Source organism: Impatiens glandulifera, chromosome 9 (assembly GCF_907164915.1).
Source record: "Impatiens glandulifera chromosome 9, dImpGla2.1, whole genome shotgun sequence".
Lineage (NCBI taxonomy): Eukaryota > Viridiplantae > Streptophyta > Magnoliopsida > Ericales > Balsaminaceae > Impatiens > Impatiens glandulifera.
Window position 1 is genome coordinate 36659504 of NC_061870.1, and position 14972 is coordinate 36674475.

General features: G+C 31.5%; 2 protein-coding genes across 2 annotated transcripts; both read right to left on the minus strand.

Annotated features, from left to right (window-relative positions):
• Positions 1 to 510: 510 nt before the first annotated feature.
• Positions 511 to 3032, minus strand: LOC124915068 (protein ACCELERATED CELL DEATH 6-like). The gene is made up of 5 exons (XM_047455717.1): positions 2430 to 3032; positions 2206 to 2358; positions 2075 to 2110; positions 1383 to 1981; positions 511 to 1311 (listed from the first exon to the last, which is right to left on the minus strand). The coding sequence occupies exons 1-5, from the start codon at positions 3007 to 3009 to the stop codon at positions 607 to 609; spliced, it is 2073 nt and encodes a 690-aa protein (XP_047311673.1). The 5' UTR covers positions 3010 to 3032; the 3' UTR covers positions 511 to 606.
• A 7830-nt stretch (positions 3033 to 10862) lies between these two features.
• On the minus strand, positions 10863 to 13461 carry LOC124914546 (ankyrin repeat-containing protein At5g02620-like). The gene is made up of 5 exons (XM_047455122.1): positions 12775 to 13461; positions 12550 to 12702; positions 12422 to 12457; positions 11745 to 12334; positions 10863 to 11665 (listed from the first exon to the last, which is right to left on the minus strand). The coding sequence occupies exons 1-5, from the start codon at positions 13325 to 13327 to the stop codon at positions 10961 to 10963; spliced, it is 2037 nt and encodes a 678-aa protein (XP_047311078.1). The 5' UTR covers positions 13328 to 13461; the 3' UTR covers positions 10863 to 10960.
• Positions 13462 to 14972: the final 1511 nt, after the last annotated feature.

A 14972-nucleotide genomic window follows, 5' to 3' on the forward strand; every position in this document is an offset into this window, starting at 1 on the left:
TATTATAAATATTATCTAATCTAGTTAATTAAAAAGTTAAATTCTGAAATATAAAAAAATATATTATAATAAAAAGATAAATTGTATAGTCTATCACAAATAAATCTTTTGTAGAGTATTATTGTGATTATTGAATGATGTTCTTTGTCAGTAGTTAAGAAAGTTTGAATTTGAGAGGTTTATATGACATTCTTATATATTTAAGTTATCATCTTAATTAATTTTTGGTAAACTATTTATTTGGGGAGAAATCGTTAAACTTTTAATGATCGTAGTCGTTCAATAATTCGTTCAGAAAAGTCAATAAAGTCGGTTGAAAAATTAATCGTTTTTTTCGATAATTTATGAGCTCGATAAGTGATTGAGTGCTTTTTTTTGTTTTTTTATGTTATGTTTTTTCGTTATGTTTAAACGATTTTTATTTTTTATGTTTAAACGATTTTTAAATAAAATTAAATTATTTATTCAAAATAATATATTTCATAAATAAATTTGATACATTTAAGCACTTATTTTTATTGGAAAAAGCACACCAAACCAACCCTCATCATACAAACAATGGTGAATGGAAGATATAATTAACAATTATGATACAAGTATCATTAATTAAACGAACTCTTTGGAGGTCTTTAGCTGCGGATAATTAGTGTGGCGGCGAGGACGGATGGTACTTTTAGACCAAACTTGAATAGAATGGCAGGAGAAATGAGGAAAAGCAGAGGACAGTTTTCTCAAAGAGTACTTGAACGTAGACATGAGAGAAAGATAAAGAGGCAAATAGGAGATGGCAAAGATGCACACAGGAAAAAACGACACCGAATAGAGCGCGATTCTCGTCCATTTCTCCTTGTTCCGTATCAAAAGAACAACGGTGGCCGCAAACGCCAACATCATCATCGAAACAGACAAGATCAGGAGCGTCACCCCTAACATAAGTTTCTGCATCAGCGATTGCTTGAAATCCTTCATCTTAAATCCCGAAGTCAAGATCGACAGGAACACGATGACCGACGTTAAAGCCAATGTCAAAGATAAAACGTCGGTTAAGGTGAAAATTACGAAGAACGGATGATTTTCCAATAAAGGATACCCCGTGTCCTGGTTCGGCCCTCCGGGAACAGTATAGGCAGCTGCAAATGCCACAGTTGAAATTAGAACCGCGATAATTGAGCAGTTTTCTGCGGTCCGGCTAAGCCAATCCTTGGCTTCGTTACGAAGCACGTCGTTGTTCTTAGCAAAGAGGACGTCAGCGGTCTCGCCAGCATCGTTTCGATGTTTGGTGAAATGGGTCATTGATATGTTTTCTACACGCTGCAAACAACAACAATTGAATAAACAAATATAATCTTAATTAAAACACCAGGTTCAGATAATTCGATCACCTCAAACAAGAGAAGATCCTCTTGCAAAAGAAGAGCAGGGCTTCTCATATCCTCAACATTCCGATCCTCATCCTTCTTCCCCACCATATGCAGTATAGAGTTTCCACTGTTATCAGTCTTTCTTATCAATCTCATCATTGGAATTCCCATTTTCTCAACGATCCCAAAGATATGAGTTTGTCGATACTTGATAGCCACGTGCAATATATTGCGTCCTTTATCGTCGATATGCTCCACCGCCTGAGGATAAAGACGCAGGAGTTCTTCCACAATCTCTCCGATTCCAGACTTGGCAGCCAAAAACAACGGAGTCTGGGCCTTCTTCTTCTTCTTCTTCAGTACCGTTGAAGATGTTTGCGATTGGATTGCTTGATCCTGCGCCGGCGCCGTTATAATTATCTCTCCTGATCCATCGGAGGCCAATGAGGTGGATCCATACTTATGGGTCTTGGGTTTGCTTCTGTCAACTGCTGACTCGGTTTCCTTCCATGACGTGTCTCTCTGTATCAAGAACTTGGCAAGATCCACTGCACTTTCATATGCATGATTTCTCATCCTTATTGCTTCCCATAATGGAACTCTAACACAAGGTTGATCTTCTGCAATTTCTCAAAAGGGGGAGGAGGAGGGAAACAACAATCAAATAAATAAATAGAGTTCAAATGATGAGTAAAAGAGTTATTATAAGTTACCTTCTTCTCTAACCATGGTAACTTCAGAAGAGAAACCTTCATACATAAATGGAGAATTAAGATCAAGACATATTATATGATGATCATTAGTAGTACAATTGAAATTATTAATGATATTGAAGAATTATTACATGATTGAATGAGACGGGTAAAGCATGATTTCTTTTTGACTCCATTCTTGAAAGCTGATGAATTACAAGCCAGAAGTTGAAGAGCCGTCATCCCATCTTCATCTCTGTTGTTCACTAGATATGGGTATTCTTTTGCAATGTGAAGAGCAAGATCTGTAAATTATTAAACCCATAATTAATGTTAATGATTATTATATATAAAACAATATTTAATTAATGAATACCAAAATGTTCGGTGATGATGGAAATATGAAGTATGGTTGTCTTATCATCTCGTTGATAGAATTTGAGTCGAGCTTCCACTAACTCGTCTCCTTGAAATCTTTTAGAAATCAAGAAATCTTTGACTTTTGCTTCTAGGTTACGGAACATGTATCCCTTGCCGTACCTAGCAGCCCTAAACAAGGCGGTCTCGCCACGTTTATTGCGTTTTTCCAACAAATCAGGAGCTCTCTCGAGCATGTACAAGGCTGCGGGGACAATGCGATTAGAAGTTGCGGCTTCGTGGAGAATAGTGTTTCCAATGCCGTTTTGGGTTGTGATTTTGGTAATGGCGTGATCGGGCAAGCTTTTGAGCAAATTAAGGACTAAATCTTTTTGTTTGGAATAAATTGCCATGTGCAAGACGGTGTCGTTGTGGATTGTGACAACATGAAGTGGACCTTCATCGTATGTCTTGCATATTTCAATCACTTTCTCTTCTTCACCTTTCATCAGGGCTTCGTACAGATTGTTATCAAGACCGACTGATTCATCTTCCTTCTTAGTTTCCATGAATATTGGTGGAAAAATAGAAGATTTCATTCGTAATTGTTTGATGAATTAATGTATGAAATTATTGATCATATGAAGCTCCCCATTTATATATATCCACCAGAAACATATTAATTAATGGGGCCACAAAATAAGTAAAGCGAGAATATATAATAATATGTATTCCCAAGCAATCAATGAGATGTGAAGTTAATTCATGTCTCATAAAGTAAGATATGCAATGTTTTATGTTTCTTTTTAAGACTGTTATCTGGTGAGACATTATTCTCATAAGTGTATTTGTGACATGTAATTTTATGCACCCACTTTTATCAATTAAGTTACTCTAATATTTTTTAAGAATTTTTTTAATATATAAATTTAAACTTTGAGACTTTTGTTGATGGGATAATTAAGAGAAAAAATGTAATGATTTCACCCATATAAAAAATAAGTAGAAAATTATAAACAGCAACGTAACAATTTTAAATACTAACAAGATCGATCGAAAATGTTTTATTTTGTAAGGTATAAATATAATATTTGTGAATTGTGAGTAGGAATATATATATATATATATATATATATATATATATATATATATATATATATATATATGAACAAAAATAATTTCAAATAAGTTATTCATAAGATTTTTTTTTTTTTTAAATAAGTCATTACATGTTTAACTGATAAGGTATAATGTTCAAAAGGAAATTCATGCGGTAACAATGCTCGCTTATAACATTTACAAAAATAATTTCAAATAAGTTATTCATAAGATTTTTTTTTTTTTTTAAATAAGTCATTACATGTTTAACTTATAAGATATAATGTTCAAAAGGAAATTCATGCGGTAACAATGCTCGCTTATAACATTTACAAAAATAATAGACTATTTCTTTTGATTATAATTAAAGATAAAATAGCCATAGCTTCAGTTTGGCCTGTGGACTGGCTGGGGAAGTGGACCATAAAGACCTGATCTAATATTATAATTAAATTTTTGTATATTATTTTATTGTAATTTTTAATTTTATTGTTACTAGCTAGGACTAAACGATGCCAATAAACAAACACTTCATTAATCCTACTTTTAATAGAATCATTAATTGATGATAACTTTAATTTTCAGAAAAGTTAGATTATTGATTAAGACGACACACACGACTGTGTATTAATTATTTCCCAATAAAGGAAAGGAATCATGTATCATATCTCTCTTTTAATGTGGGGTCAATCCATAAATAAATGAAGTATTATTTCACGTGAGTCATGCTAGTAATCTGTGCTTTAATTTTATCTGCTCTAATTTTATAATTTTAATAGAATTAAAAATAAGTGAGGTTGAATTAAATGAAAATGAAAATGAAAATGAAAATTTATGTAATAAATAAATTAAATAAAATTTAATTCAAATAATATAAAGTCATACTAAACTAAAATGTGAACTTATGGTGTTAATTATGTATGAAATTGAATGTGAATGGTCTCTCTAGAATTCAATATCTAGAAATAAAATAACGAGATGAATTATTAGTCGTTATTGATAAATGTTGGAACTCTTTCAAACATCTTATATCTCTTTTTCATTCATTTCATTATCTCTCTAAATTTTGAAAAATATAATTTCTTTATTTGTCCCGATTGTTCTTCGAGTTTTTTACTCAACTCAACTGAGTGTTCTTCGAGTTCTTTACTCAGTGTTCTTCGAGTTTTTGACTCGATGTATTTCCGTTGAATCCTAGTGTTCGATTCAAGTACTTTGTCAAGTTCGTTGTGTAGTGATTTCAGTGCTGAATCACTATTAGATTCAAGTACTTTGTCAAGTTCGATGTGTAGTGTTTTAAGGAAAATGTGTTAAACACATACCTCAAATCAACCTCTAAAAAATAATACTAGTCTTATCTTCGTCTCTTCTATGTGGTTCCTCTCAATTTCTTCATCTTCTTCAATCATCCGTTCTAATCAAATTAAATTTATGTGAATCTTTCGACTGACACTTTATTATCATGTTTCATCCTCAATGTCTTTGAGTGGTTGAGAAATCTCTGATCAAGGATAGAATAAGATTCCTTTTATTTTTAGAATGATTGAAGAAGGTGAAGAAAGGAATAAATTGAGAGGAATCCACAAATAAGAGACGAAAAGAAAACTTTTATTTTTTTCTAGATGACATATAGTTTAGGCCCAATTATCTAATGGGGTTCAAACTTTAAACGTTTTTATTATATGAGTCTTGAACTTTGATTTGAGTCATATGAGGCTTTTTACTAAACGAACGTTATGTCCGTTTATTTAATATATATGATGTGACAATTTTTATACAAATTATATGACATCTGGCAAAAATAAAGAGAAAAAAATATAATTATTTTCTAATCTCTTCTCTATGTTTATTGATACCTCTCAAAATTTCTCATTTCTTTGTCTTCTTCAATAATTCGTTCAATAAAATCAGATCTATGTGAATCTTTCTCCGAATATCACGACTAACCATTCCAACAACAAAGGTGAGTAATCTTCACTGTCTCTCTTTCTCTCTTTCATATGTTTAGTGAAGACAATGCGTATTTTAGGTTTTACAACGATCGATCCATATTTTACGTTTTACATATTTGTTTGAGTAAAAATCATTATGTCCTTTTTAGGCTCGAATGAGATTATTTCTTAACACTATTTTAGGGGGAAAATTCTTTTAGTGGAATTTTTAACAGAACAATTGAAATAGATGTGTTATGTTGAGTGTTGTATTTATTTATCTTATTTATTCTATTTTATTTCTTCAATTCTTATCTCATATGGTTCTTATAGATACATTATAACTTCATCTGAGTTTTATAGTTTTACTCATCTAAGTAAGCATTCAATTACCTAATTTCGTTCTGCTTGATGTATAATACTCAACAAACAAATATGATGATATAGTTAGAAGATTGGAGAATCCTCTTTTGAGTTCACTGTCCAGCACATTTGTGTAAATAATTTAATCATGACTTCAAATGTTGATTATTGATTCCAATTAAGTTTCATATATGTAATACATTACAATGATTCAATTGTTTGACCATAGTTGTTTTCATCTAATACATCAATTAAACTATATGATTTGGAAATTGGAAACTCACATATATATGCATCAATAGGTGAATAAATGGTGTACACAATAAAAAATAATAATAATGTTGAATCATCGGAATGTATTATCCATAAATAAGTTACAAATATAAAATAATTGAGCATATCCTTGTAAACTAGGGTCCTTGAAGTGTTTTAGGTAGCTTTGAAGTTTTATTTTTATTTGTTAGGGACAATATTTTGCTCAAATGGCTCATTAATAAAATTCTCCTAGTAAATACTTTTTTCTAAGAAAAAGAAGAAAACTAGTGTATATTGTCAAGCCTATTTTCTCACTTCAGTTTTTAATATTATAATATGATCAGGAAGTTAAATAATTTATCTAAATGTATTTGTAATATATTTGATAGGCTGATGAGAACACAATGTTTCTCATCATTAATCTTGTGGAGACGAATTATTCTATTTCAATAAGTAAATCTAAACACCTTCTTAGTCAGTACTAGACTCAATCAATTATGATCTAAATAATTTTTGGGTTATTTTCTTTTTTAAAAAAATAAATATTTTCATATGATTAACATTAGATAGACTGTGTTTTCTTTGATTTTATTATTTAGATAGGAAAGCAATTGGAATGAAATACAATTTGTTTTTTTTTTTTGGAAAATGATGGGAGCAAAGTTTTTTAGGGGTGACAATCAATGTCTCAATCCATAACTTGTACTTTAATGGTTTGGTGAGATAAATTAAAGAATAAGAGTTGTGTTCATATGTTCATCCTTATAATTTAATTTGATTTAGATATTGATAAATTGTTCGTATTTTTCTCATACATTTAATTTATTTTATATTTAAAAAATGAAAAAATTTAGTGGTGAAAGCTCTAAAGACAATCCTTATAAAAACCCAAGAGTTGGTCCAGATAATAAACTTTCACAAATTTTAGAATGATAATATAGTCTAATATATACAATTCATTTACATGATTTTAAACATTTTTTTACCTTAATATTTATATTGTTATTTTCTTTTCTTTTGTAGATTTGTTCGACTGTTACACTATGGAAAAGAACATCTAATGCCAATTAGGGATGTTATTCAATTTATGGGATGCGATGGATTTTTGGGTATTTTTGGGATATAGAATAAAGAACAATTTCAGTTATGGTATCGTCCACCAAATGCACATTTGATGCCTTTTAACAATGATCATCATTTGTTACATGTATTGAAGATTTTTTAGGCGTCTCTTGAGGTAGATATTCCTCTTGAACTAAAAGATTATTATTTAATTGATGAAGTTCAACTTAGTTGTGCATGTGTGCCACTATGGGTTGAAGAGACAGAGATTGAAGAGGAGAATGAAGAAGAGTATTTTGAAGATGTTTAAATTGAGATAAGTTTTGAAGATGTCCCAATTTAATGTAATTCTAAGGATAATTTTTGAGATTGAAAGAGAATATTAAGGTAAGGATGAAGAAGATGACATTACTTATGAAGAAGAGGAGTTAAAGTTGAAGTTGAAAATCAAGTTGAGTTAGATTATGACGATGCAATTAAGGTAGATGAGAAATATATAAATGATGAGAATGAAGTTTCTGAATATTTTAATCAAAGCGACCCGGGCATTTATTTGTGTTGTGATAGTGAAGAAATTAATCTGAGGGGCTTGATGATGATGTAGTATCTCATCAAGTAAAGAGACAACAAACTAAGCATTTAAAATTCAACCCTTTTGTTGATGGTGCAAAAAGGTTCGTTGTAGACATAGTGTTTGAATAAAAAAAATGATAAAGAATGTTATAATAGACTATTCTTGTGATTGTAGAGTGAGCTTAAAGTGGATAAAGCAAGTCTCTTACAAAATGAGGGTAAAATGTAGTAAAGAATGATGTTCGTGGTTTTTTTTATAAGTATGGATAATACAAAAAAGAAAATGGATTGTAAAGAATTATCGTCATGAACACCGTTGTTATTCTGATAACAGAAACACTTTGGTCTTTACAAAGTATGTTGCGATGAAATTCTGTAATAGAATTTTAACTCAAAGAGACATTTCTACAAAAACACTACAACAACTTTGTAGGGAGGATTTGAATTGCGATGTTAGTTGTTCATTGATGAATAAAGCCCAAAAAAATAGTTTTGGCCGAAATTGAATGCGATATCGAGAAAGACTTTAGGGAGTTATGAAACTATTTGGAAGAACTGCAATCACGGAATAGTGGTACATTTATTCTCAAAACCATCAAAGATGAAACCACCGGTGAAACACAATTTCATAGAATCTAGGTGTGTTTTGAGGAATATAAAAGAGGTTGGATAAACGGTTGTAAACCAATAATTCAGGTTGATGGTTGTTTTTTGAAGATAACATGCAAAGGTGAACTACTTGCTACCGTTGGTCGAGATGCAAATGATCATATGTTTCCAATAGCATGAGTTGTGGTGGAAGGAGAGAGTCGAACAAGTTGTGAATGGTTTTATAAGCTCCTCATTGAGGATTTTCATTTACAAGAAAAATATAACATTAGCGCGCATCATATTAGACGTGCAAAAATTATGTTTTTTTTCCAATTCAATTAAATGAGTTTCAGTTTGATATTTTTATTTGATTTGTTAAGGATTTATAAGAGCTGTTGCAGAATGGTTACCAAATACGGCATAGATTTTGATGCCGCCATTGGCATACAAATTGGGCTAGAGCGGGAAATATGGGTGATGATTTGAAGTTGTTGTTTTGGAGGTGTGTTCGATCCACTTATCAAGAATAATTTGATGCCAATTTGAGAGTACTAGAGCGAACCAAGCAAGGAGTTAGTGTTTCTGTCAACCGAATTACCGAGAGGAGATGGTCAAAGACATACCTAAAAGAGGATCCAAAGTGTAATATGATAGACAACAATATCTATGAAACATTTAATTCATGGATATTACCAAGTATGTCTATGTTTATCATTAACATGTTGGAGCACATTTGATTAATGATAATGATAAGGGTTTGTCATTTAAGGAAATAGCTAGAGATGATTTGAATTGGAAACGTTTCTCCAGTAGAGATGCAAAGGTTGAAACAAGAAAAATCAAGGTATCATAGATGCACATTGAACTTTAACGTAGAATGTGGTTATGAGATTATTGAGAGAAAACATAGAAATTCCATAGGCATTAGAGAAGTTGCACATGTAGACTGTGGCAACTCACATGTATACCTTGTGCACATAGTGTTTGTGTCATTTATTATTATAGTGAACATCTTGAGGATTATATCTCATATTGGTATAAACGGACAGCGTTCAAGAATGCATATGGCAAGATCATTAAACAGTTGTGTGGGATGAAATTTTGGAAACCACATTGTGACGGATTGCATTTAATTCAACCCCTAATGTTCATAAAAGAAGGGGTAAAAAAATATTAAAAATAAGAGAGGCGTTGAAGAACCAAAAGTGAGTGGACCAAGAAGGCGAGTTGAACGAATAATGGTTTGACAGTCGTATGTAAATCAAGGTTGTCAATGAGACGATCGTGAATGTATGTCATATGTAGATCCTTTGATTTTTATTAAAATGTTACCTTTTTCGAGTTTTGATACTTATTTTGTTGTTTATATTCATTAGATCAAAAGGTTTTGTTGGTGAAAAATACTTTTGATCGATTATGTGATGGGTGTCATTGATGCAAAGATGATGGAATCAGCTTGGAAAGCAACAAAAGGAAGAAAATTTAATTAATGAACTTTCATTTCATTGAATGATATGTACGAAGTTTTTGAACATTTTTGGTTGTTTCTTGTTATGAATGTTATTTTTAGTTATGAACATTGAATGATATTTTTGGTTATCAACATTGAATGATATTTTTTGTTATGAACAATATTGTGGTTGTTTAATGCTTATGAATATTATGCTTTTAGGTTATGATTATTTATGTTTAATAGGTTATGGTTATGATTATTTATATTTTTTGCTTGCATAATTTTTGAAATGTTTATGGTTATAGTTTATTCATATAGTTTTGATTTAAAAAAATTAAATTATACATTCAGTTTTATAACATTTGCATTGTTTTTAGGCATATTTTCTATGGAAATTATTATGAATAATATTGCTGATCAATGTCTAGTTCAATTAAAAAGTTTCAACTTTCGGCTACAGTATGAATCTGCAATAACATTTGCATTAATCCACGTCATCGCCTCATTGTTGTAATATTTGCAATAACTATATGTTATAATTATTTAAGAACTCTTGCCCTGTATAAGAGTGCAATAACTTTTGCACTGATCAACGTCATCGTCAAATTGTTGTAATCTTGGTAGTATCGATAATACGTTTTATTGCGAAATCTATTGCAAATTAAATGACATATTTAATAAATATGTTTCAACTCTCATGTAGAAATCCCCTGTTTGAGAGTGTAGTAAACTTTGAATTAAACCGTGTTCAACGCCGAATTTTTTAATGTTTACAATATCTATAATACATATTATTGCGAACTCACTTATTTTTGCATTATCAAGAGGTGAATAATATTTGGAGTCCAATGCGTATTTCATTAATATTGTTATTATTATAAAAAAAATTAGATTTGTTCAAAAAGTCAGTTGAGTCTGTCAGTCAAAAAATTAATCGTTATTTTTAAGAATTTATGAAGTCGATAAATACGTTTTTTTATATTTTATTTTATTCTTTTCCTATCATGTTTTTTTTTTTTTTTGTTATGTTTAAACTTTTTTTTTATCATTTGTAATATACATAATCCTTGTAAAATCTAAATTTTAGTTATTTACTCAAAATAATACATTTCAAAAATAAATTTGATACATTTAAGCACTTATTTTTATTGGAAAAAGCACACCAAACCCACCACAAGCGATGAATGAAAGAGATGATTAACGATTATATACAACAATAATTAATTAAACAAACTCTTTGGAGATCTTTAGCGGCGGATAATCAGCGCGGCATCGGGGACGGATGGTACTTTTAGACCAAGCTCGAATAGAACGGCCGGAGAAATGAGGAAAAGCAGAGGCCAATTTTCTCAAGGAGTACTTGAACGTAGACATAAGAGAAAGATAAAGAGGCAAATAGGAGATAGCAAAGATGCACACCGGAAAAAACGACACCGAATAGAGCGCGATTCTCGTCCATTTCTCCTTGTTCCGTATCAAAAGAACAACTGTGGCCGCAAACGCCAACATCATCATCGAAACAGACAAGATCAGGAGCGTCACCCCTAACATAAGTTTCTGGGTAAGCGATTGCTTGAAATCCTTCATCCTGAATCCCGAAGTCAAGATTGATAGGAACACGATAACCGAAGTTAAAGCCAATGTCAAAGATAAAACGTCGGTTAAGGTGAAGATTACGAAGAACGGATGGTTTTCCAATAAAGGATACCCCGTGTTCTGGTTCGGCCCTCCAGGAACAGTATAGGCAGCTGCAAATGCCACAGTCGCGATTAGCACCGCGATAATAGAGCAGTTTTCTGCGGTCCGGCGAAGCCAATCCTTGGCTTCGTTACGAAGCACGTCGTTGTTCTTAGCAAAGAGGACTTCAGCGGTCTCGCCAGCGTCGTTTCGATGTTTGGTGAAATGGGTCATCGATATGTTTTCTACACGCTGCAAACAACAACAACAACAACAATTGAGTAAACAAATATAATCTTAATTAAAACACCCGTTCAGATAATTCGATCACCTCAAACAAGAGAAGATCCTCTTGCAAAAGAAGAGCAGGGCTTCTCATATCCTCAACATTCCGATCATCGTCCTTCATCCCCACCATATGCAGTATAGAGTTTCCAACGTTATCAGTCTTTCTGATCAATCTCATCATCGGAATCCCCATCTTCTCCACGATCCCAAAAATATGGATTTGTCGATACTTGATAGCCACGTGCAATATATTGCGTCCTTCATCGTCGATATGTTCCACCGCCTGAGGATAAAGCCGCAAGAGTTCTTCCACAATCTCTCTGATTCCAGACTTGGCAGCCAAAAACAACGGAGTCTGGGCCTTCTTCTTCAGTACCGTTGAAGATGTTTGTGGTTGGATTGCTTGATCCTGCGCCGGCGCCGTTATAGTTATCTCTCCTGATCCATCGGAGGCAAATGAGGTGGATCCATACTTATGGGTCTTGGGTTTGCTTCTGTCAACTGCTGACTCTGTTTCCTTCCATGACGTGTCTCTCTGTATCAAGAACTTGGCAAGATCCACTGCAGTTTCATATGCATGATTTCTCATCCTTATTGCTTCCCATAATGGCACTCTAACACAAGGTTGATCTTCTGCAATTTCTCAAAAGGGGATGGAGACAACAATCAAATAAACAGAGCTCGAATGATTAGAAACAGAGTAAAAGAGTTATAAGTTACCTTCTTCTATAACCATGGTAACTTCAGAAGAGAAACCTTCATACATAAATGGAGAATTAAGATCAAGACATATTATATGATGATCATTAGTACAATTGAAATTATTAATGATATTGAAGAACTATTACATGATTGAATGAGACGGGTAAAGCATGATTTCTTTTTGATTCCATTCTTGAAAGCTGATGAATTACAAGCCAGAAGTTGAAGAGCCGTCATCCCATCTTCATCTCTGCTGTTCACCAGATATGGGTGTTCTTTTGCAATGTGAAGAGCAAGATCTGTAAATTATTAAACCCGTAATCAATTAATTATTAATGATTATTATATATAAAACAATATTTAATCAATACCAAAATGTTCGGTGATGATGGAAATGTGAAGTATGGTTGTCTTATCATCTCGTTGATAAAATTTGAGTCGAGCTTCCACTAACTCATCTCCTTGAAATTTTTTAGAAATCAAGAAATCTTTGACTTGTGCTTCTAGAAAACGGAACATGATGGCCTTGCCGTACCTAGCAGCCCTAAACAAGGCGGTCTCGCCACGTTTATTGCGTTTTTCCAACAAATCAGGAGCTCTCTCGAGCATGTACAAGGCTGCAGGGACAATACGATTAGAAGTTGCGGCTTCGTGGAGAATAGTGTTTCCAATGCCATTTTGGGTTGTGATTTTGGTCATGGCGTGATCGGGCAAGTTTTTGAGCAAATTAAGGACTAAATGTTTTTGTTTGGAATAAGTTGCCATGTGCAAGACGGTGTCGTTGTGGATTGTCACAACATGAAGTGGACCTTCATCGTATTTCTTGCATATTTCAATCACTTTCTCTCCTTCACCCTTCATCAGGGCTTCGTACAGATTTTTATCAAGACCGACGACTGATTCATCTTCCTTCTTAGTTTCCATGAATATTGGTAGAGAAATAGAAAATTTCAATCGTTTGATGAATTAATGTATGAAATTATTGATCATATGAAGCTCCCCATTTATATCCAGGAGAAATATATTAATGGGGCCACAAAATAAGTGAAGAATAAATGAATATATAATAATAATGTGATTCCAGCATTGAGATGTAAAGTTAATTGAAGTGACGACATAATTTGACAGCCAATATTGATCTCATAAAATAAAGTAAGATAGTGCAATGTTTTCTGTTAAATCAATGTTTTTCTTTTAAACACTGTTGTCTCATGAGACATTATTCTCACTTTTTAGTTTTTTTTTAACCTCAAAATCATACCATTGAAATGAGAATTGTATTAACATCTAATTTTATACACCCACTTTTATCAATTAAGCTACTATAATATATATTTTTTTAATATAAGATTCAAACTTGAGACTTTAATTGATGGGATAATTTTGGCTTAAGAGAAAAAAAATATAATGATTTCACTCCATACTAATCTCAAATGTATATATATTTTAAAAAATCAATTTTTTATTAAAAGGAGAACAAGATGTCAAAACATATAATGGAAAAAATGAAGTAAAGAATTTTAATACTAACAAAATCAATTTTTTTAATCCTGTAGGCTACTAGTGCCATATTTGTGAATTGTGAGAAAAAACATATATCAACAAAAAAAAATAGTTTCAAATAAGTCATTACATGTTTCACTTATAATGGTAACATATGCTAATAACATTTACAAAAAAAAAAAATAGACTAGTAAATTGATTGATTCTTTTAATTATAATTAAAGGTAAAATAGCTATAGCTTCAGCTTGACCTGTGGACTGACCGGGGAAGTCGACCATAATGACCTGATCTAGTATTATAAATTTATAATCAAAGCAGTCTTAGTCCTGTTTTGATTTTTGAAATTAAATTTTTATATATCATACATAATATTGGGTGGAATTTATTGTAATTTTTAATTTTATTGTTACTAGGATTAAACTATGCCAATAAACAAACACGCCATTAATCCTAATTATAATAGAATCATTGATGATAACTTTAATTTTCAAAAAAGTTAGATTATTGATCGTGTACACAGATTGTATTAATTATTTCCCACTATTAATTTCTACATTTAATAAACATATAGTAAAGGAAAGGAATCATGTATCATATCTCTATTAATTTCTACATTTAATAAACATATAGTAAAGGAAAGGAATCGTGTATCATATCTCTCTTTTAATGATTGAATTGCGTGGGGTCAGTCCATAAATAATATTTGAATTGCGTGGGGTCAGTCCATAAATAATATTATATTGTGGTAAATTATTGCTAGAATATTGATATCGACAATTTATTTACTTCAATATCAACAATTTATTTATTATATTGTGGTAAATTATTGCTAGAATATTGATATCGACAATTTATTTACTTCAATATCGACAATTTATTTATTTTTGTATTGTCGAAAGTGATGTCCGAGTATTTGAATAATTATTTTAAATTAACGCACTAAATACGACATAACTACATATTTTGGAATTGATGTGCCAAATACGAAAAACTTTGTATTTGGGTTCAATTATACCCTTAATTTCCATAATGTTATTATTATGAAACTTCTAATAGCATTTCTAA

Bases quoted from the DNA above. Each gene is read 5' to 3' on its own strand.
- LOC124915068 (XM_047455717.1), bottom strand. From the start codon at position 3,009: ATGAAATCTTCTATTTTTCCACCAATATTCATGGAAACTAAGAAGGAA. The intron at 1,982-2,074 runs GTAACTTATAAT...GAGAAATTGCAG, and splicing joins TACCATGGTTAGAGAAGAAG to AAGATCAACCTTGTGTTAGA. The intron at 1,312-1,382 runs GTGATCGAATTA...TGTTGTTTGCAG, and splicing joins AGGATCTTCTCTTGTTTGAG to CGTGTAGAAAACATATCAAT.
- LOC124914546 (XM_047455122.1), bottom strand. From the start codon at position 13,327: ATGGAAACTAAGAAGGAAGATGAATCAGTCGTCGGTCTTGATAAAAAT. The intron at 12,458-12,549 runs GTAATAGTTCTT...TTATGTATGAAG, and splicing joins TACCCGTCTCATTCAATCAT to GTTTCTCTTCTGAAGTTACC. The intron at 11,666-11,744 runs GTGATCGAATTA...TGTTGTTTGCAG, and splicing joins AGGATCTTCTCTTGTTTGAG to CGTGTAGAAAACATATCGAT.